This window comes from Dysidea avara, chromosome 12, assembly GCF_963678975.1.
Source record: "Dysidea avara chromosome 12, odDysAvar1.4, whole genome shotgun sequence".
Taxonomy (NCBI): domain Eukaryota; kingdom Metazoa; phylum Porifera; class Demospongiae; order Dictyoceratida; family Dysideidae; genus Dysidea; species Dysidea avara.
Genome location: NC_089283.1, coordinates 15,621,208 through 15,641,262, shown reverse-complemented (window position 1 = coordinate 15,641,262; position 20,055 = coordinate 15,621,208). Strand labels below are relative to the sequence as shown.

Sequence of the window (20,055 nt, the reverse complement as noted above, 5' to 3'; positions counted from 1 at the left end):
TACAGATATTAGTGATCATGCCCTAAAATACAGATATTAGGGATCATGAAGGGTTGGGCTTTCTTGCCCAACAGTATTATATCACCAAAAAAAACAGCTTCACTTTACAGATTGGCAGTATTGGTTAGGCATAGCCAAGCCCAAAGATGTCTTCAGACCGACCTTAAATGCTTCCAACAAATTTCTATTGATTTTCTATTTTACAGAGTTTTATTCTGACTGACCAACTTACTGATTCCTTCAGTCAAGCATAACTCGACAATGGATAAGGCTAGGGGCTTGATTTATTAACACTGCTTTGTCTCGAGACATGCCCTTTCACCAACTGCAGTACATAGAGTATATAGAATACATGCATCATGGACTTCCCTTTGTCCTCCTTTGCTTTTTGCTGACAATGCAAGGTGTTGGTTCATGACAGTGTAATACAGCTGGCTATCATGCTTATCACCTGTAGTTTCCATGGCACCCCTAGTACCATTTTTTTCTTTTGATGTTGTATGCACGGGTTCAGTAGTCATAATAAAGACAAGTAGAAGACATTTTAAGTTGGATTAGGGATCAAAGAAAAAAGTAGTGAAAGTAGTGAAACAATTGAGATAGGCTGCAGATATACTAACGGACTTATAATCCCTTACTTCACTCTATAACCATGACTGAATTAGGGATTAAATATCCATCAGTGTTATTATTATTATGATGATGATGTCAAAAGGGACACATAAAACATCATTACAAAAAAGAAAACTACGTAAAACATTTAAACCAAAAATTAATAAATAGCTTAGTTACTGTCTGTATTGCTGCACCATCCTTAAAACCCAGACATCTCCAATGGGTCCACAATCCATGCAGACACAACACAGTAGCCCTCACCAAAGTAAATCCTAACCTTGTTCTAACCCATGAGACAACAACACTGTAAATTCTATCCCATCTAGCTACAAGGCCACTTGCAAGTCTTTTAATGAAGGAGGATGCTTCACAACCAGTATGACCATCCACAGAAAAACACAAAGGTGTGAAGTGAGCCCAGCATACACAACAAGTAGCAGAATATTTTCAATTTCAACTCCAAAAGTACTGATTTGGGTGTGTGATTCAAATAAGACTGGGTGCCAGTATCTACCACACAGACATCGAACAACACTTCAGCTTGAGGTAATCAAACACTCCTAATACTTTAGCCTACAACTAAAGTTTCTCCAGTAGGTTCAGTTGTTGAATTGGAAACAATAGGCTCACGTTTAACCTGACCCAATACCAATGCTGCCAAGTCTCTAATAGCATCCCTTATCTCATTATGCCACTGCACTATCAACACACCCTATAGTAGGTACCACAAAGGAGTAGGCGTGGCCCACAAAATAACATCACCAAAAACCAGCCTCAATTTTCCCTGATGATGATGAGATTGTATTGGTTAGGTAAAATTAAGCCCAAATAAGCTTTCAGATTGACCCGAAATGTTTTCAACAAGTTGCTACGGAATTAAAAAAAAAATTCATGAAATTTTCTGTTGACTGAGAATTGACTGACTGATGCCTTCAGACAAGCGTAACTCAATAACGGCTAAGACTACAGGCTTGATTTTTTCACTGTTTGACATCGCTTCGGCCCAAGAGGTGCCTTTCGACATACCACAGTATGTACAATGCATTCTTCATGGACTTACCAGTGTTCTCCTTTGTGTCCCATTCATCTTTGTTGAAAGAGAAAAATGTCGATTTGGCAGTAGCACATAATGGCTTCCCTTCATAACAGAAGTCGTCTGTATTTTTCATAGTTGCTATTTTGATTGCAGAGGTGCTTTTCAAACAGTTCTTGATTCATACTACTGTGTAATGGGTTGAACATAGCCGACAACAGAGCGTAATGGATACTACACTTTTCAGATGATAATTGATATAACTGGGCACCATTTCTTGCAGTATGTGGGGATTGCAGAGGTGCTTTTCAAACAGTTCTTGATTCAAACTACTGTGTAACAGGTTGAACATAGCTGACAACAAAGTGTAATGGATGCTTCACTTTTCAGACGATAATTGATATAGCTGGGGCGTGTGGCGCCATTTACAGATGTAGTATGTGTGGGTTCGCCAGTCATAATCATTTTCAAACAAAGGTAACAAAAAGTACGCAAAAAATTTTCAACTAGAGTAGGGACCATAGCACATCGATAAATAGTACTGAAACAAATTGGAGTAGTCCATGATATTAAATCACAATAAAATAATAAGAAGTGTTATATCCCTACTGTGCATTTCCGTTATGGTATATTGAGCACAGTAGAGATATTAACACTTGTTATTGTTTTACTGTGATTTAATATCATGGACTACTCCAACTTGTTTCAGTACATTTTATCGAAGTGCTATGGTCCCTACTCCAGTTAGAAACTTCCAAATTTTTGTGGACTTGGTTTAGTAATGCCTTGCGCTTCTGCTTCATTCAACTTTTCTGCTCACAGTGTTCTACTCAGGTTATTGTAAAAGCCATCTAAGGTGAGAATACATTTGAGCTCGATAGTCACAAATTGATGCTGTTTGAGGCTCAGAGGGAGTGTACAAGATTACTGGATGTAATTTATTTAATTTATTTTATCCATCCCTCCTGGAGGAGACTGTGTGTGGCACTTGACTAGACATTGGGTGGCCTGCAGTTTGAATTCTGGGGTAGGAGGGATTTTTTTCCTTTCTTTGGCCCTTTTTTGTTTCACTTTATTGTTAGCTAGGTTAAATAATCATTTAAAGTCTCCAGTTCTTGTTAGGTTAGGTAATCCAAAGGCTGCAGCACATGTTGATTTCAGACCTTCAGTGCTGGTCACTGTAAAGTACTAATAACAATAATGATAATCATATTTGCTCACAACTTGACCCCATTCATCATCGTGCCTTGTTAAAGGCAAAGGATAATGATTTGTCAGTGTGGCTGTCTGCACTTCCAACTGAAAAAAAACTTTGATCTTACAACACAGGAGTTTAGGAGCGCATTTGCTATCTGCTATCGTAAACTCCTGTTGAATGTTCCTGCATTTAGTGATGGTTGTGGTGCCCCTTTTACTTTAGATCATTTTTAACCTGTACAAGTAAGACTAATATTTAATGTAAAGGATAATCTGTTTTGCCATGTGACTTGAGAAGCCTTACGCAAACTGTACAGAGCACCATTAATTTCTTTTATCTGAGGTATCAAAGTGGTATATATGTACCACTTTCACACCTCAGATCAAAGGAAAGCCAGTGCATGTATATCAATATCGCACTGACTCAAAATGTTAACGAGATATACGCACTGCTACTGGTGCGTATATCTCGTTAACTTGAGACACTGCACACCTAATAGGAGTGCATACTATATCCAGAATCATCAGATTTCTTTGATGTTATACTGCTATTCTCTTCTCTTATATAGGGAATCAAGCAAGCTGTGATTGTGGGATTGAATTCTGCCAAACAACCTGTGATTGTGGGATTCAATTTTAATACATCAACAGTAGTTTGTTTTTTACTTTTGTAAATGTAGCAATTAAAGTAACATAATTAACACTAATTACTTAAAATTGCAATGTTAACAATAATAAAATCAAACTACTGTTGATGTATTAAAATTGAATCCCACAATCACAGTTTGTTTGGCAAAACTCAATCCCACAATCACAGCTTGCTGGTTCCCAATATAAGAGAAGGGTATAGCAACTAAAGATTTTGCCAATTAGGTGAGTCTACATGCTAAAGTAAAACATATCAAGGCACACGGTAGTGTGTCGTGCGGCCCAAGAAGCCTGCGCGTAACACCCGTGAGTATATTGACAGGAAGAAAGAAAACGCAATTTTCGCACCTCCGTAGCTCTGTGCTGCCTTGATGAAACAAGACGATTTTTGCTGTGGATACTCCCTCCAACTTCAGTACTCCACGTTCCAAATTTGAGCGAAATCGCGTCAAGCGTTCCCGAGATATGCGACTTCAAAAATTGGCTTAGTTTCTTTGTTTTTTTTTCCTTATTATTTTTCTTCCTCTTGTCGCACACTTACAAAAACTGCTATAAAACGCGAATGCCATATCCGATTTCCTTGAAATGTGGCACACAGAAGGGGGGTATAAAGGCACATCTCGGTACCAACCTTGGCTGAAATACGATAACCAGGCAAAGAGTTATGAGCGATTATTCACGAAAAATAACACCAATATGTTGTCACGCCTACAGGTTAAACCGCGTATGGGAAGAAGCTGAAAATCGGTGGGTGAATAGGTTAACTATTGAACCTCAAACCTTTTGTGGTTTGAAAGAAATCGAGCTAAAAACCAGGAAGATACAACGAAAAAACCAACACTGTGTAACAATTACGCAATCGAGATTAGCTATTTAAAAAACGACTGCTTGCCACGCCTACCAGATAAACCACTTGGGGTAACGCTCGTTGTACAGATGGAGTAATCATCTTAGAAAGGCTCATCAATGGTGTAGAAGAATCAGACTTAAAGCCACGGAGTTATAACATGAAATCCAACTTGGTGCAGCAAGTGCGAGATCGAGATACTCTAATAGAGCAGTCATCCTAATAGAGCAGTCACCCTGAAGAGAATTCAAGAGATCAGCTAGAAACAAGAAACCTGTATAGAGATCAGCTACACACAAATCACCCTGTAGAGAGATCAGCTAGAAGAAGTTGCCTTGTAGGGAGTTCATGCAACTATGGAAGAAGATAGTTTAACTAGAAGAAATTACCTTGTAGAGTTCAGCTACAAAGAAACCACCATGTAGAGATTTCAGTTACAAACAAATCGCCCTGTAGAGAGATCAATAGAAGAAGTTACCTTGCAGAGAGTTCAGCTACAAAGAATCCATCATGTAGAGAGTTCAGCTAGAAACAAATCTCCCTGTAGAGAGCTTAGCTAGAAGAAGTTACCTTGTAGAGAGTTCAGCTACAAACAGATCTCCCTGTAGAGAGATCAGCTAGAAGAAGTCACCTTGTAGAGAGCTCAGTTACAAAGAAACCACCATGTAGAGAGTTCAGCTACAAACTAGTGACCTTGTAGAGACATCAGCTAGAAGAAGTTACCTTGTAGATCGTTCAGCTACAAACAAATCACCCTGTAGGGAGATCAGCTAGAAGAAGTTACCTTGTAGAGAGTTCAGCTACAAAGAAACCACTATGTGGAGAATTCAGCTGCAAAGAAATCACCATGTATAAAATTCTGCCACAAACAAATTGCCCTGTAGAAAAATCAGTTAGAAGAAGTTACCTTGTAGAGAGTTCATCTACAAAGAAACCATTCTGTAAAGAGCTCAGCTGCAAACAAATCACCTGTACAGAATTCAGCTACAAACAAATCACCCTGTAGAGAGATCAGCTAGAAGTTTCCTTGTAGATCGTTCAGCTACAAACAATTCACCCTGTAGAGAGAGCAATTAGAAGAAGTCACCTTGTAGAGTGTTTAATTACAAAGAAACCACCATGGAGATTTCTATAATCAATATTATGTATCATATATATATATATATATAATTTGTACATTTACTGATAAAATATTTAAAGTACATCTACTTCATCTTTTCTTCTTCCTGTGGTAAAGAAAAAAAGATAGGTTAAAAAAGTCCCAAAACCGGCCATATAGGCCGGCTTTGGGGTATACAAATACAAAAACAAATGAAATCTAATCCAAAACAGCCAAGCTGTAAAAAAGTGTGCGGCCCTCAAAAAGGCTATGGTGAAAAAAATGTGAAATCCAAGGTGGCGGCCAAGAAATGGCTGTGATGGTAGGTTAATGGTAAAAATTTTAATAATGACAATTCAGGTGAATTTTGTGTCAAGACCAAGTGGCACAAAAATTCACCTGAATTGTTGTTATTAAAAGTTTTACCATTAACCTACCATCACAGCCATTTCTTGGCCGCCACCTTGGATTTCACATCTTTTTTCACCATAGCCTTTTTGAGGGCCACACCCTTTTTTTACAGCTTGGCTGTTTTGGATTAGATTAGTTATAACACGGGCACTTGTACTTTGCCTGTATATACGCACTCGCACTCGGGCCTGTGGCCCTCGTGCTTGTGCGTATATATCAGACAAAGCACTTGTGCCCGTAGTATAACTATTACATATCCACCATCATGTTGCATATAGTAACACAACTTAAAATTATTAACAATGAAAAATAGAATTTTTTCAACTCTGGAAGGCAACAAATTTTGAGCTTTTTGTGCCCATAATTGTGGTTACACTATAGTACAACTAATGTATACTTGAAAATATATCATTTCTCCCATTACTGTTCTATAATTATTCATGTAGTTGTTGGTTCTGATACTACTAATAATCCTAATACAACAGATCCATCTAGGGATCCTTCAGTCTCACCTATATTTTCCTCTGTATCAGGTATGTTTCAAGCAAATATAAATATGAAATTGACAAGTCTATCTATTTATACAATAGATTACAATAGTCCTGTACATTAGATGCTACAGTATACAAACTTTTTGAGATCAATGTATAACCTGTGTTGTGCTCTGATTTGGTTAGATACAAGAAGTAGATTAAATGATTTTGTCTAAATACGAGATATAATGCTGTTAATTATCATCCATTTTATAGCTCTACCATTTTTGATTTAACTATGCCTGTCTTTTCAAAAATTGAATCAATTTTTTGTATGATTGAGCTGTTTTGAACTTCATGTTTCATTTTTTGTGCATGTAGCTACAGGGTGTATAGTAAGTAATTTTCACTGAAATATCAATGCAAGTTTGTAAGACATTTGGATAAAGCTTCAAACTAATTATTAAATTTTATTGCAAAGAGTAGCTAATTAGTAGATTGAGATACAGTTTAAAGTGTGATGAGAAAACATTTAATGTAACATTTATATCACTCATCAAAGCCGTCTAGTATAAGCTGACTGCTCTATTAGAGTATCTTATTACTCTATTGACTGCTTTATTAGAGTTTATATTGGTAGTGTCATTATAATGATTTAGCATTATATGAACCTGAAAGATTCACCAAAGTGGTTCACAACTCCATGTGAGTTTATTTCTATGGCAAAACAGCCAAGCTGTGAAAGGGCATGGCTTTCAAAAGCAAGAAAGTGATTTCCAAGAACGGCTATCAGTTAGGCTTGTGTCAGCGTAATTTACATTGGAGCTTATTAGGCTAGCAAAAGCATCAAACATTATGCCAGTATACTGTATAGCGGATAAGTTTCAAAACATTTTTATTATTGGATATTTTAAAGAAACGTTTCTTTTCGGAACTAAATCTGTCTGAGACCTGTTGTTCTTTGAAAATAAATCCACTTCAATTAAACGTAACTTGCCTTTACATCATTCAATATTTTGAGGTATAGCTACATATGTCTGTTCATGCATTCTTCAAGTTTAGCTCAGTATTACCAGGTAATGTAATAGTTGGTTAAACATTATCATTACTGTGTCAGTAACCAGTAAACGGATAAGGTTATTGCTGGCAGGAATTGAAGCTGTCTTCAGAGATCAAGCCAGTGGTTGATTAGAATTTGCTCCACTTGAGACTACTGCAGACCCCAGTCCTCTCTCCAGCGCATAGCCATGGAGATTACTCCATCAAGCATGCACAATCCTTATGATTTTTGACACAGATTTCCGTTAGGCTATTTGAATCCACCTTGTCTTCAAATAATGTACTCTTCTAATTCAGATTTACCTCTTTTACAAATCTTTTTGCTCCTGCTATATGAGATGGTTTTTAAGATTTTAATTATAATGTGCATACATTCACCCAAAGAAAGCAAAGCTGAACACAGTAGACATTATTATGTAATAAATAATGTGTAATATTACAGTTTCTTGTCTGATTATTTACATACACTTTTCAACACTTTGCAGAAGTGGCATAGATATACTTTGGCAGAAAAGTCACTTACTCTAATATAGCGGTCAGACAATGCTAATTATACTCTAATAAAAAAAATCAGCTCTCAAGCATAAGGTTTAATTTTGTCAAAAGCATAATAGATTATTTCATGGTACATATGTACAATTGGCTCAAGCCTAATGTTAATGCCAATCAATTATTGCATTGATATGCCTTCACTGCACAGTAAATGTGACTGACATAGAAGCCATTTTTGTATGCTACACTGGCTTTCCTTGGCTGCACAACACACAGTTTTATTGTACATCTTAAAGGTGTCTTCAACAAATTATTCTTTAGGCTTGAGCCAATTATGCTTTGAAAATAGCCTATTATGCTTTTGAGCAGTGCTCAAAAATCCAACCTATTATTATGCTCAAAATTATGCTTTCAAAATCAAGATTATGCTTTAGAGTTGGCTACTTTATTAGAAAATATCAGCCTTTCTTCACTGCTGTATTAGAGTATATGACTGTTCACTTAGAATATCTCAATCTGTGAAGTGTGAGTAATCAGCCAAATAACAATAAAATAATAACCTTGCATATCAAATGCATTGTGGTGTGTTCATGTTTTGCTGTATTTTGTGTGTGCATTGTGCTTTTGATTAAAAATCTTGAAAATTGTCTTATTATGCTGGCATAATGCTTGATGCTTTTGCTAGCCTACTATGTTAGAAATTATGCTGGCATAATTGGTGCAAGCCTATTAGGCCTGAGTCAAAATTTTGCCCAAAATTCTTTCAGGAATTTCTCATAATTTTAACCTAATATGCTTTTCAGTGTTCCCATTATACGTGCATTATGCTCCTAGTTTAGTAACATTTCTTAACATTATCTTGGAACATTTTAATCAGAGAATGCTCTATTAGAGTATTTCACTACAAAGTGACTGCTCTATTAAGGAGTATCAATCTGTTTTCGTGGAATTAAGTTAGAAATATCCACCTAATATTCCAACATTATACTGGCATAGCACTCTAGTCTATTATGCTTTTTATTATGCTGACATATTTGATGCAGGCTTAAAGCCACTTCTTCTTGTTGGCAACAAATTTTATTGCTTTTAAATTCTGCTCACTCCTTTTGTGTGTAAGGATGCTTAACTGGATATTTAAAAGTCATTAACATGTACAGTATTATGTAATGTTTTACACATATTTTATAATGCTCAACATCCAGAAAAAGGTCAACACAAATAATTAATACTGTAGTACACAAACCATAAGGGTTGACAGAGGGAGAGACCGGGGGGCTGAAGCTCCCACTTGAGAGTTAAGGACAGTTAATGATGAAGTATCTATGTATGCACACTGTATTTACTCAAGCATGGTCATCATCTGGATATCTCAATGCAACTTTTGTATATAGCTTCCACTGTAACCACTACTACTGACACTGTTGCTACTACTAGTGCATCTATAGTGGTTCTACCAACAGCAACTACAGGTATGTCGATTTATTTAGTAGATACATTGTATGGAGTAAAAAAGTATATGGCTATTGTTTGTATAATACGTTTTGTTGTATATAGCCTTTACTCCTTCTCCAAGTGTTCCACCATCTAACACAAGTAGGCATTGACACATAACCAATAAAAGATATATCACTCTTGTTCTCATTACAGACTCCTCCTCACAAACAATCATTGTAATCTTATCTATTGCTACTTTCATCATCTTTACTGTTATTTTCTTTGGAATTGCTGTGTATAGATGGAAAAGGTACTTTGTTAAGTATTTATGTTTTGCTATGAACACTTCATGTGTACTGTAAAATGAATTAAGATAGCATGTAGTGCTGATGTATACACCTTCTAGTAAGACTTTGAAATATAGGAATTTGTGAGCCCGAAGATCCTTTAGTGTGACACCCCCGGGCACTACTACAGAGCCTCAGGATTTCTAAATTCTGTAGAACCCTGTTTTTTGAAGTCTAACTTTTTAGATCACAGTTCATTGTTGTACATTCACGGCTACTTGTGACACAAAAATTTACCATTTACTTAGTAGAAAAAAGCCCATTGCACCTCTCTCTAAGCATAACTATCCAGTTAATTTGCAATGCATTGCTGATTTTATGGATGCACTTAATTACTGTGTTTTGTAATGCCCCAGACACATAGAGATGAGAGCAAGGGATCTAGAAGATTTAAATCCCTGTAAGGAGCCAATAAAATTGAGTATTTTACCTTGCTTTGGTCACATTACTAAACTAATTACAACAATACATGCTATTATATTTCATGAAGATGAAGATAAACCCATCAAGATAGTGTATGCATGTTTATTGATTTCAATGTACACCTTCACAATACAAAAGCTTTTATCCTAAGCATTTTAGTTTACCATGAAAATGTATGAGTTAGTGCTGAAGCCTTGTTCAAGCATCCCAATAAGATCACAACTATATTCCATTACTGAATATTACATTTCAATCGAGTAAACACTTGTACAGAATATACACACCTTCTATATGTTTCAGGACAAAAAAATGCAGGGCCGGGGGAACTGCCCCGGCAGCCCCGGCAAGAGCCGGGGCAATATTTTTAATTTGTATTTTTAATTTGTGGTAATTATTACTTTATTTGAAAGAGCAAACCCACAATCAAATCGAATTACATTTTTGGCATGCATGCGGAAGGCTGCGGCAGCTCTGAACAGGTGCCCGTGGAAGTTGATTATAACGAAGACTTGTTTCTTCCAGTGTTGGGTGATAAACCCAATCACCCGAAGACTTTTGCTTTTCCGAAGAGGAAGTTTGGGGACAAAAAGCCGACCTATCGTTCCTTCCAATCTTCGTGGTTCGATAAGTGGTCATGGATCACGTACAACGAGACAGAAGATAAAGCGTTTTGCTTTGTTTGTATTAAGGCAGTGCAACAAGAAAGAGTCAGGAATTGCTCACTGACCAGCAAAACATCGGATGCGTTTCTCACCCGCGGCTATACGTATTGGAAGGATGCCACTGGAGAGAAACACGGAGGATTTCCTCTTCACGAACGCTCCCACGTAAGTTTTTATTATTATTCATAGCTATATCGTAACAAACTGCTTTGTTTAATACCGCACTAGTTTGAGCATCACTACATTCGTTTCTCTATTTTTTAATTTAGATGCACAAGTGGGCAGCTGATTTAGTCATGAACAAATACAAAGATATTGGTGAGCATTATGCTGCTGCTGGTACCAACCAAAGGGCAATCAACAGAGCTTACTTGCAAAAAGTTCTTCAAAATGTCATCTTTCTTGCCAGACAAGGCCTACCATTCAGAGGCAATTGGATTCTATCAGATGGCGGTGGTGGCTGTGAGAAGGAATCCAACTTTTACCAATTAATGCTGCTGCGTGCAAATGACGATCCAGGGATGTTAGAAATAATGAAACGTAAAACAAACAAGTACACAGATCACCACATACAGGATGAGGTGATTAAGCTTTTAGCTCACAGTCACTTGCGTAGAATTGCTGCAGACATAAAGGCAGCAGGTTATTTTGCAGTGGAGGCAGATGAAGTCACGGATTCTTCAAATAAAGAGCAGGTTGTTGTGTGTATAAGATGGGTCGATGACAAGTTCGAAGCACATGAGGATTTTGTAGGCCTCCATCATGTTGATGACATAACTGCTGCTACCATTGTTCATGTTGTCACTGATACTGTGCGCCGCATGACTCTTTCAATGTCAATGTGTAGAGCCCAGTGTTATGATGGGGCTTCCAACATGAAGCGAGTGGCATCTGACATTCAAAAACTTGAGTCATGAGCACTTTATTTGCATTGCTATGGCCATAGTTTAAATCTTGCTGTGTCCGACACTTTGAAAAGTATTAAATGCATGTGTGATGCTCTCGATGTAGCGCTTGAAATATGCAAGCTTTTCAAATATTCACCTAGGAGAGATGCCATTTTTCACAAGTTTCATCAAGAACTCACACCACAACCCCGGGCATACGAAACCTTTGTCCAACCCATTGGACTGTGCGTGCTTTATCCCTTGAGAGCATACGCGTCAACTATTCTACTTTAGAAGCAACGTGGGATGAAGCATTAGAAGTTTGCTCACAATCAGAAATAAAGGCTAGAATAAATGGAGTTCGATCAAAAATGAAGGATTTTGATTTTTGTTTGGTCTTTTGTTAGGTGAGCGGATTCTAAAGCACACCGACAATTTAAGCAAAACTTTGCAAGCTACAGCCATGTCAGCAGTAGAGGCTTATAGTGTGGCCAAACTATGCATAGAAGTTTTCAAGAAAATTCGAACAGATGACGATTTTGATTTGTTTTGGGAACTTGCTAAAACTACCCAAAACTCATTGGAAGTCAAAGATCCAACCTTACCTCGTGCTCGCAAACGTCCTAGACGTTATGAAGATGGCACTGCTGAACCTTATCACCCTCCTGATGTCAAACAGCATTATAAGCAAATATACTTTCAAAGTGTTGATTCAATCATTGCTACAATTGAAAATCGTTTTCAGCAAAAGGATTATAAAACATACTCAACATTAGAGCAGCTTATTATTAAGGCTGCAACTAAGAAATACCATTTGCAGGAGCTCAATGAAGTGGTGTCTTTTTACGCATCAGATTTTAGTAAATCTAAACTTGAAACTCAACTTGAGCTACTTGGACAAATGAAAATTGCAGTTAGTGGCCGTCACCTACAATTCTGTGACATTCATAAATGTTTTCAATCTTTGCCTCCAGCACAGCTATCTCTGTTATCACAAGTGCCTTTGCTTGTAAAGCTGATTGCTTTGATGCCAGCCACCAACGCTGTTTCAGAGAGAAGCGCATCAGCACTCCGCCGTGTTAAACCTATTTGAGGTCTTCAATGACACAATTACGTTTGAACAACATGATGGTAGTACATATACATAAATCTCTAACTGATACCGTAGATGTTAAATCAATACTAACTGAGTTTTCAACTGCCAATGAAGAAAGAAGAAAAGTGTTTGGCAGCTTTGAACTGGAAATCATTTGATGGCTATGTGCATGTAACTATTGTATTTGCGTCAGTGTCCAGTATGACTACCTACATAAAAGAAACATTTAAATTATATTATTGTTGTACATGTATATGTCTTAACATGCAGGATGTGCATGTTTGTATTTTCATAAAGTGTACAGCAATACTGAGAGTTTGTTAATATTAACCTATGCATATGGGTTTTAAATATATTATACAGCCCATAGCTACTATTTACTGTACTAGTATTACATAAATCAAATACCACATGCTTAAGACAAACAAAACTTCTTTTATCTGTATGCCAATTTTCAGTCAAAATTGTCACCAAATTTAAACTCAGAAGGTTATATATTCAAAATTTTTCTGGGGGGGCATGCCCCCAGACCCCCCTAGAAGGCAAAATGCTTTGCATTTCGCTGAGTGTGCTTCGCACACTGTACGGTTACTCCTTTCAGTGTGCTCCCCTAGATAGTGTGCCTGACCAAAAATATTTTGCTTCCCCCAGCCCTGAAATGTTTGTTGTTTAGTTGAAATCCAGTTCATCATTGTAAGCCTTGCGGTGCTATCAACAAACCTTTATATTATAAAAATAATAATAAACCATCCATCCATTGGTTATGTCAGTCTTGTCTGCATGGTAGTTCATTTTCAGCATTTATCCAGATGCATTTATATAAAAATACCCGCTAACAATATTATAGAGTGTGTAGCTTACAAATGGCTATAAAACTACTATATATAATGACCCATGCACTAACTAAACAGTATGTATAGTAGGGTTCCCTGTGAATAGGAATGAGGCTATTATGCTCCAAAAATTGAGCATTATGCTTTTGAGCAGTGCTAAAAAGTCACCTATAATGCTTTTGAGAACTGCTCATTATTCCCAAAATTATGCCACCATAATTGGTTAATAATGCCAGTTTATTGCTGTAGCAGGCGATTTTCATTGAATTTTAAGCTTCAAATGGTCTTGAATTCTTTAACTGGTTGCTGTATGAGTTCTAATTGCTCTATTAGAGTATCTCAATTTTTTTAATGGAATTGTGTAATCTGCAGGTTTTCCTACTGTTAAAGCTTTATAATCACCTCAAAATGATAGCATAGTTCCTGATTCCCACACATACCTATTATTCCCAAAATTATTCTGGCACAATCACCACATCCCTACCTGTGAAATGAACAGCACCCGCCAAAATGCTACCATTAAAACCACCACAGAAATAATATATATTAAGAAAAGACATTTATGGAAGATTCTTACTGCATCTAGCATCAAACGATAAGACATAAAATGCTGAATGTGACAAATTTTTGAAAATTGTCCATATGGGCGCACTTGACATGTAAAGTATTAAATGATTAAGTAATAAACTTCTTGGTGTAAATCCACTTGTTAATGATTTTAATCAATGCCTGCCTGCCTGCCTGCTTGCCTGCCTGCCCTACCTTCCCTGCCTACCGTCCCTGCCCTACCTTCCCTGCCTGCCTGCCTGCCCTACCTTCCCTGCCTGCCTGCCTGCCTGCTTGCCCTACCTTCCCTGCCTGCCTGCCTGCCTGCCTGCCTGCCTGCCTGCCTGCCTGCCTGCCTGCCTGCCTGCCTGCCTGCCTGCCTGCCTGCCTGCCTGCCTGCCTGCCTGCCTGCCTGCCTGCCTGCCTGCCTGCCTGCCTGCCTGCCTGCCTGCCTGCCTGCCTGCCTGCCTGCCTGCCTGCCTGCCTGCCTGCCTGCCTGCCTGCCTGCCTGCCTGCCTGCCTGCCTGCCTGCCTGCCTGCCTGCCTGCCTGCCTGCCTGCCTGCCTGCCTGCCTGCCTGCCTGCCTGCCTGCCTGCCTGCCTGCCTGCCTGCCTGCCTGCCTGCCTGCCTGCCTGCCTGCCTGCCTGCCTGCCTGCCTGCCTGCCTGCCTGCCTGCCTGCCTGCCTGCCTGCCTGCCTGCCTGCCTGCCTGCCTGCCTGCCTGCCTGCCTGCCTGCCTGCCTGCCTGCCTGCCTGCCTGCCTGCCTGCCTGCCTGCCTGCCTGCCTGCCTGCCTGCCTGCCTGCCTGCCTGCCTGCCTGCCTGCCTGCCTGCCTGCCTGCCTGCCTGCCTGCCTGCCTGCCTGCCTGCCTGCCTGCCTGCCTGCCTGCCTGCCTGCCTGCCTGCCTGCCTGCCTGCCTGCCTGCCTGCCTGCCTGCCTGCCTGCCTGCCTGCCTGCCTGCCTGCCTGCCTGCCTGCCTGCCTGCCTGCCTGCCTGCCTGCCTGCCTGCCTGCCTGCCTGCCTGCCTGCCTGCCTGCCTGCCTGCCTGCCTGCCTGCCTGCCTGCCTGCCTGCCTGCCTGCCTGCCTGCCTGCCTGCCTGCCTGCCTGCCTGCCTGCCTGCCTGCCTGCCTGCCTGCCTGCCTGCCTGCCTGCCTGCCTGCCTGCCTGCCTGCCTGCCTGCCTGCCTGCCTGCCTGCCTGCCTGCCTGCCTGCCTGCCTGCCTGCCTGCCTGCCTGCCTGCCTGCCTGCCTGCCTGCCTGCCTGCCTGCCTGCCTGCCTGCCTGCCCTACCTTCTCTGTCTGCCTGCCTGCCCTACCTGCCTGCAAAGTGATTGGATTGCTACTGTATATATACCACCCCAAAAACACCTTCGCTGTAAAAAAAAGGCGCGTCCAAGAAACTACAAGTACCTGTAATCCAATATACTTTAAAATAGCTCAGTTGTAGGGAAAGACTTCATGAAAGTAAAAATAACTAGTAACTTAAAGAGCTGATATCTGGAGCGGCCAAAAATCAATCTTAATCCAACTACTTATACTAATTTTTTTAAATCCGTGCAAAAACACCTAGCATTGGCTGTAAAAAAAGTGCACCCATGAAAGTAACTGGCAATTGAAATAGCTGATATCTGAAACGGCCAAGAATGAATGCTGATATACAACTAATTGGAATTAACAAAAGTTTAACATTGAACCTTTGTGTTTCAGCTGTGTTCTACATTCACTCTTGCTGCATCATAAATTGATTTCTTTTAACTCTAATTGGCTGGTAATTTGGCCGCCTTTTTTTAATATTCAGTGTATAGAGCAAAAAAAAGGCGGCCAAATTACCAGCCAATTAGAGTTTAAAAAAATCAATTTATGATGCAGCAAGAGTGAATGTAGAACACAGCTGAAAGATAAAGGTTCAATGTTAAACTTTTTGTTAATTCCAATTAGTTGTATATCAGCATTCATTCTTGGCCGCTTCAGATATCAGCTATTTCAATTGCCAGTTACTTTCATGGGTGCACTTTTTTTTCCAGCCAATGCTAGGTGTTTTTGCATGGATTAAAAAAAATTAGTATAAGTAGTTGGATTAAGATTGATTCTTGGCCGCTCCAGATATCAGCTCTTTAAGTTACCAGTTATTTTTGCTTTCATGAAGTCTTTCCCTACAACTGAGCTGTTTTAAAGTATATTGGATTACAGGCACTTGTAGTTTCTTGGACGCGCCTTTTTTCACAGCGAAGGTGTTTTTGGGGTGGATATCACTCATTTTTGTTATAGTGATAGTCTCACTGGTGGAACAACAAAATTGTTAAAATGGTAACATTTAGATGACTGATATTTGGAATAATATTATTATCTTGGTGAGTCAAACATGTGCACCTGTCATTGTGTTTGACAAAGGCATGCACATTACAGACACTGTTCACACTGTAAATTTGGAAGTATGAATTTACAGTGTAGAATAGACAGACTGTTCTATTAGAGAATAGATCTATGTTTACTGTGGTATTCATTTACTATTAACAAAATTTTACAATATCTCATCTGTGGTAAATGCTTTAGATTATGCTCATACTTAGCAAGTGCCTAGTTAGTTCACAATTACTACACAGCTGGCCATTGACTGTTCTATTAGAGTATATTTATCTTTTTTATAATATTATTTACAAACTATATCTGTGGTAAATACTTCAGGCATCTTATGCTCAAACTAAAGCATTAACTGGGTGCCTAATAAATTACTAGACAGCTAGCTATGCATAATTTTGACTGAATTCATAATACAGACAGTTTATTGCACAAGCACTGATGGATGGTAATATGACGCAATGCTTACCAGCAGCTATAGTGATCTTACTTAGTTCACTGCAGCTATATACACATAAGTTTCAGATTACATTTCAAGTGGTTGTGTGTTGTGGCACTGTAGGGAAACACTATGCATCTCTTCGTCTCAATAACTGCATCATCATCATATGTGACTGGATTTGACAAAACCAGGCTTCCACACACATCCAATTCTTCAACTTTAACCAGTTGTAGTTTGGCCACCAAATATGCTATTTACCTACAATTTTCACAAAAGTCTGTTACTGCATGGTGCAATAACTGTTCAAAATTTGAAAGTGATAGCTTACTCCCAAATTGAGTTATGGTTCTTCAAAGTCGCAAATTTGGATGTGTGTGTAAGCTTGGTTTTGTCAAATCCGGTCACATATTTAGATCAACTGTTGTAACTGGATTGACAAGGTGTACAGATTTTCTAGTCATATAGAATCAATAAAGAGGGATCAGTAAAGAGGATGGAAGGAAACCAACAAGACATCCAATAACTGAACAATAATTATAGGAGGAACAGTCAATATGCACTTAAATAAAACATCTCAATAAATTTTCAAAACTCTTTGCTAATACTATAACCATGAACTCTGCTCTGGCAAATATCTTATCATTGTGTAGAACATTATATAATTTGATTCTTAGTGTGTAGCTATAGAGCCTTAGGCCTCATAGTGCATGGAATAGTAATTTATACTGGCAGATGAAAGAATACCTTGTATACGCAACCTGAAAGCTAAATACATCAGTATAGCCATTATTATCAACAGTCCATGCAAGCATATAACAAGAGTTCATTTTAATATGGGACTCTAACCATCTTTTGGACAATGTAAATATAGGGCATCAGAGCCGGTACGGTAGATACAACCAGTGCATTGAGATCCGAGCCTTTTTGACTGGAATTAAACTTTCAAACTTGATGAAGCGAATTTGGTCACTGAAGGACTAAAAGTTGCAGTATACTTAATTAAAATTTTCTGAGGGAGTACGCCCCAGAGGCCCAGACTATATAGACCAGTTGACTTAGCCTTAGTTACCACTTTCACCTTACTCTGGTGCCCCTGATGTATCAGTAACATATAATAGAGTAGCTATTAAAAAAAGCTAGTTAATGCCATAGGCATAGCTAGGGGCGGGCATTTGCCCTACCATCACACGTTCTATGCGACCATATGCATCATCACAAAAAATTTGCAGCACACAAACAATGCTATATATAGCTAGGCTATAGTACACACGTACCACATTGCTGTGCTATGACTAAGGACAAGTACCACACAAGACTGACAATTATCACGTGATCTATTTAGGTGAAGTCCCTTGGAATGTCCCAAGCGGACACACGTGATATGCGGTTTTAATTAAAATTCTCGTTAAAATTGAACAATGGCAGTCCAAGAAGGAGAGTGAGAGAGAAGTAACGAGACTACATTAAGTCTTATTGTAACTGGATTTCATTTCATGGTGAGGTGTACTTTAATGCTGAGGTCGTACACCGTTGCTGAAGTATGAAAGAATAAGAGTCTGGAGTGGAGGTTAACGAAACTGATTAGATCGAGGATTAGGTCATCGACACGCACTGATTAACCGAATTAACGGTATTTTAGAGACCCGCCTGGCGAAAACTGGTAGCTCCACTAGCTCGTATTATCTCATGGCGAGATTGTTGACAAGGTGTACGGACCAATTACCAAAAAACTGTGGCTATCTTGTCATTTTCCACTTACATCATCATTAGAAGTCTTGGAACTTTGGCTGCAGGTGAAAGTCAGTAAGCGAATCTGTGTCAGATATCAATGTTTATATGAAAAGTATACCCATCATGAGTCACATGTTCTGGTCTAAATTACTGAATTTATGTACAGTGAAACATATGAAGAAGTTTGCTGCATGGCACAGACATTGTTTTGCTTAATCACGGAACACTGTAATTTTCACAAACTAACCTGCAGAACTAATTCACAGTGCTTTTATTTCATTGTAACACTAATGTAGTGAAGGTTAACAGTGGCTGTCAAGACATCGAAATAGATCAGAGCGTTCCTTTCCAAATATCTGGCATTCAATTTGCCATAGAAAAAGTAAGTGATTTTCAATCTTAAAATGACAAACTTAAATTTCCTTCTGCTATAGCTCATCTTAATCACTATTCACTGCTATTTCCAAATCTGGTTCGAATCTGAGGTATCTATCACGTGTCATGGGTTATTATGCCTTTTATTGCGTGACTCCAAAACACTCAATACAAAATGTATGGGGAAATCTGGTCAGTTTAGGCCATTTTGACGAGCCAAAGTTTCCGTGAATTGGACTTCGTTTGGCATCGTTGTACTTGCAGAGAGTTGCTCTACATGTATCAAATTCAGAAAGTTACTAAACAGACTCGAGATAGGTGGTACACGATAATTAATTAAATTTTTAATAATTTTCAATTGAAATGTATTGGACATGCCTGTTCCAGATGGAATTTTTGCCATGAACAAAAGTATAGTAAATGTCCGCAAACTTCTTGATATGCCTGGTCTCTGTGTAACAATGTCAACTGTTTAAACGAATAAAATCCTCAAATGATTATGTGTAAAAAGTGACAAATTTAAGTGTATTGCATTTAATGCTCACCTATCTGTTTTTACAGGCAATCTAGTCATAGTGATTTACCCACCAACAGTGGATGTGGTTGTGATACTTAACTCTGGACCAGGTAGGACCCTTATTACAGGTTTTTGCAATTGAATTTGGCGACTTTGCAATTGAATTCGTCCCGTTTGCAATTGAGTTCGTCGCTTTTGCAATTGAATTCGTCCCGTTTGCAATTGAGTTCGTCGCTTTTGCAATTGAATTCGTCCCGTTTGCAATTGAATTCGTCGGTTTTGCAATAGAATTCGTCACTTTTGCAGTTAAATTCGTCCGTAACAAGAACGGCAGCTGGAGCAAACACGAAAACATGATGTAGCAGCTGCTACAAGAACTTGTTGAAATACAACAGTAGTAAACAACTCTTTATAAGGCAATAATTCTTCCTCGACAGCCTCTCCAGCAACATTCCAAACTCTACTGCGCCATTCGCGATGGATGTGGTCACTCGCGAGCAAGCTAATTAGCTTGTCAGACAGCTATCAACT

At 38.9% G+C, this 20,055-nt stretch overlaps 2 protein-coding genes, 1 long non-coding RNA gene and 1 pseudogene across 6 annotated transcripts in view; 3 read left to right on the top strand and 1 right to left on the bottom strand.

The window, feature by feature from the left end:
- The window catches only part of LOC136241698 (uncharacterized), a 101,683-nt gene that overhangs the window by 31,799 nt on the left and 49,829 nt on the right, over window positions 1-20,055 (bottom strand). The gene's annotated exons all lie outside the window — the stretch shown is intronic.
- Window positions 1-20,055, top strand: part of LOC136241686 (peroxidasin-like) — a 42,075-nt gene that overhangs the window by 20,695 nt on the left and 1,325 nt on the right. For both annotated transcript variants that reach the window (XM_066032947.1, XM_066032946.1), the window contains exons 8-12: window positions 6,297-6,383; window positions 9,266-9,343; window positions 9,429-9,467; window positions 9,522-9,618; window positions 19,569-19,634. In XM_066032947.1, the coding sequence (XP_065889019.1) occupies window positions 6,297-6,383; window positions 9,266-9,343; window positions 9,429-9,467; window positions 9,522-9,618; window positions 19,569-19,623 (356 nt within the window). In that variant the 3' untranslated portion in view covers window positions 19,624-19,634. The remainder of the gene's footprint in view (window positions 1-6,296; window positions 6,384-9,265; window positions 9,344-9,428; window positions 9,468-9,521; window positions 9,619-19,568; window positions 19,635-20,055) is intronic.
- Window positions 10,454-11,906, top strand: LOC136241688 (zinc finger MYM-type protein 1-like). Of its 2 annotated transcripts, XM_066032949.1 has the most exons (3): window positions 10,454-10,905; window positions 11,010-11,293; window positions 11,345-11,906. In XM_066032949.1, the coding sequence occupies exons 1-3, from the start codon at window positions 10,525-10,527 to the stop codon at window positions 11,655-11,657; spliced, it is 978 nt and encodes a 325-aa protein (XP_065889021.1). In that variant the 5' UTR covers window positions 10,454-10,524; the 3' UTR covers window positions 11,658-11,906. The 2 variants fall into 2 exon arrangements, with proteins under 2 accessions (XP_065889021.1, XP_065889020.1); XM_066032948.1 differs by having other exon boundaries at window positions 11,010-11,906.
- LOC136241217 (zinc finger MYM-type protein 1-like) lies at window positions 11,730-13,373 on the top strand (annotated as a pseudogene).

Bases quoted from the DNA above. Each gene is read 5' to 3' on its own strand.
- LOC136241688 (XM_066032948.1), top strand. From the start codon at position 10,525: ATGCATGCGGAAGGCTGCGGCAGCTCTGAACAGGTGCCCGTGGAAGTT. The intron at 10,906-11,009 runs GTAAGTTTTTAT...TTTTTAATTTAG, and splicing joins CTCTTCACGAACGCTCCCAC to ATGCACAAGTGGGCAGCTGA.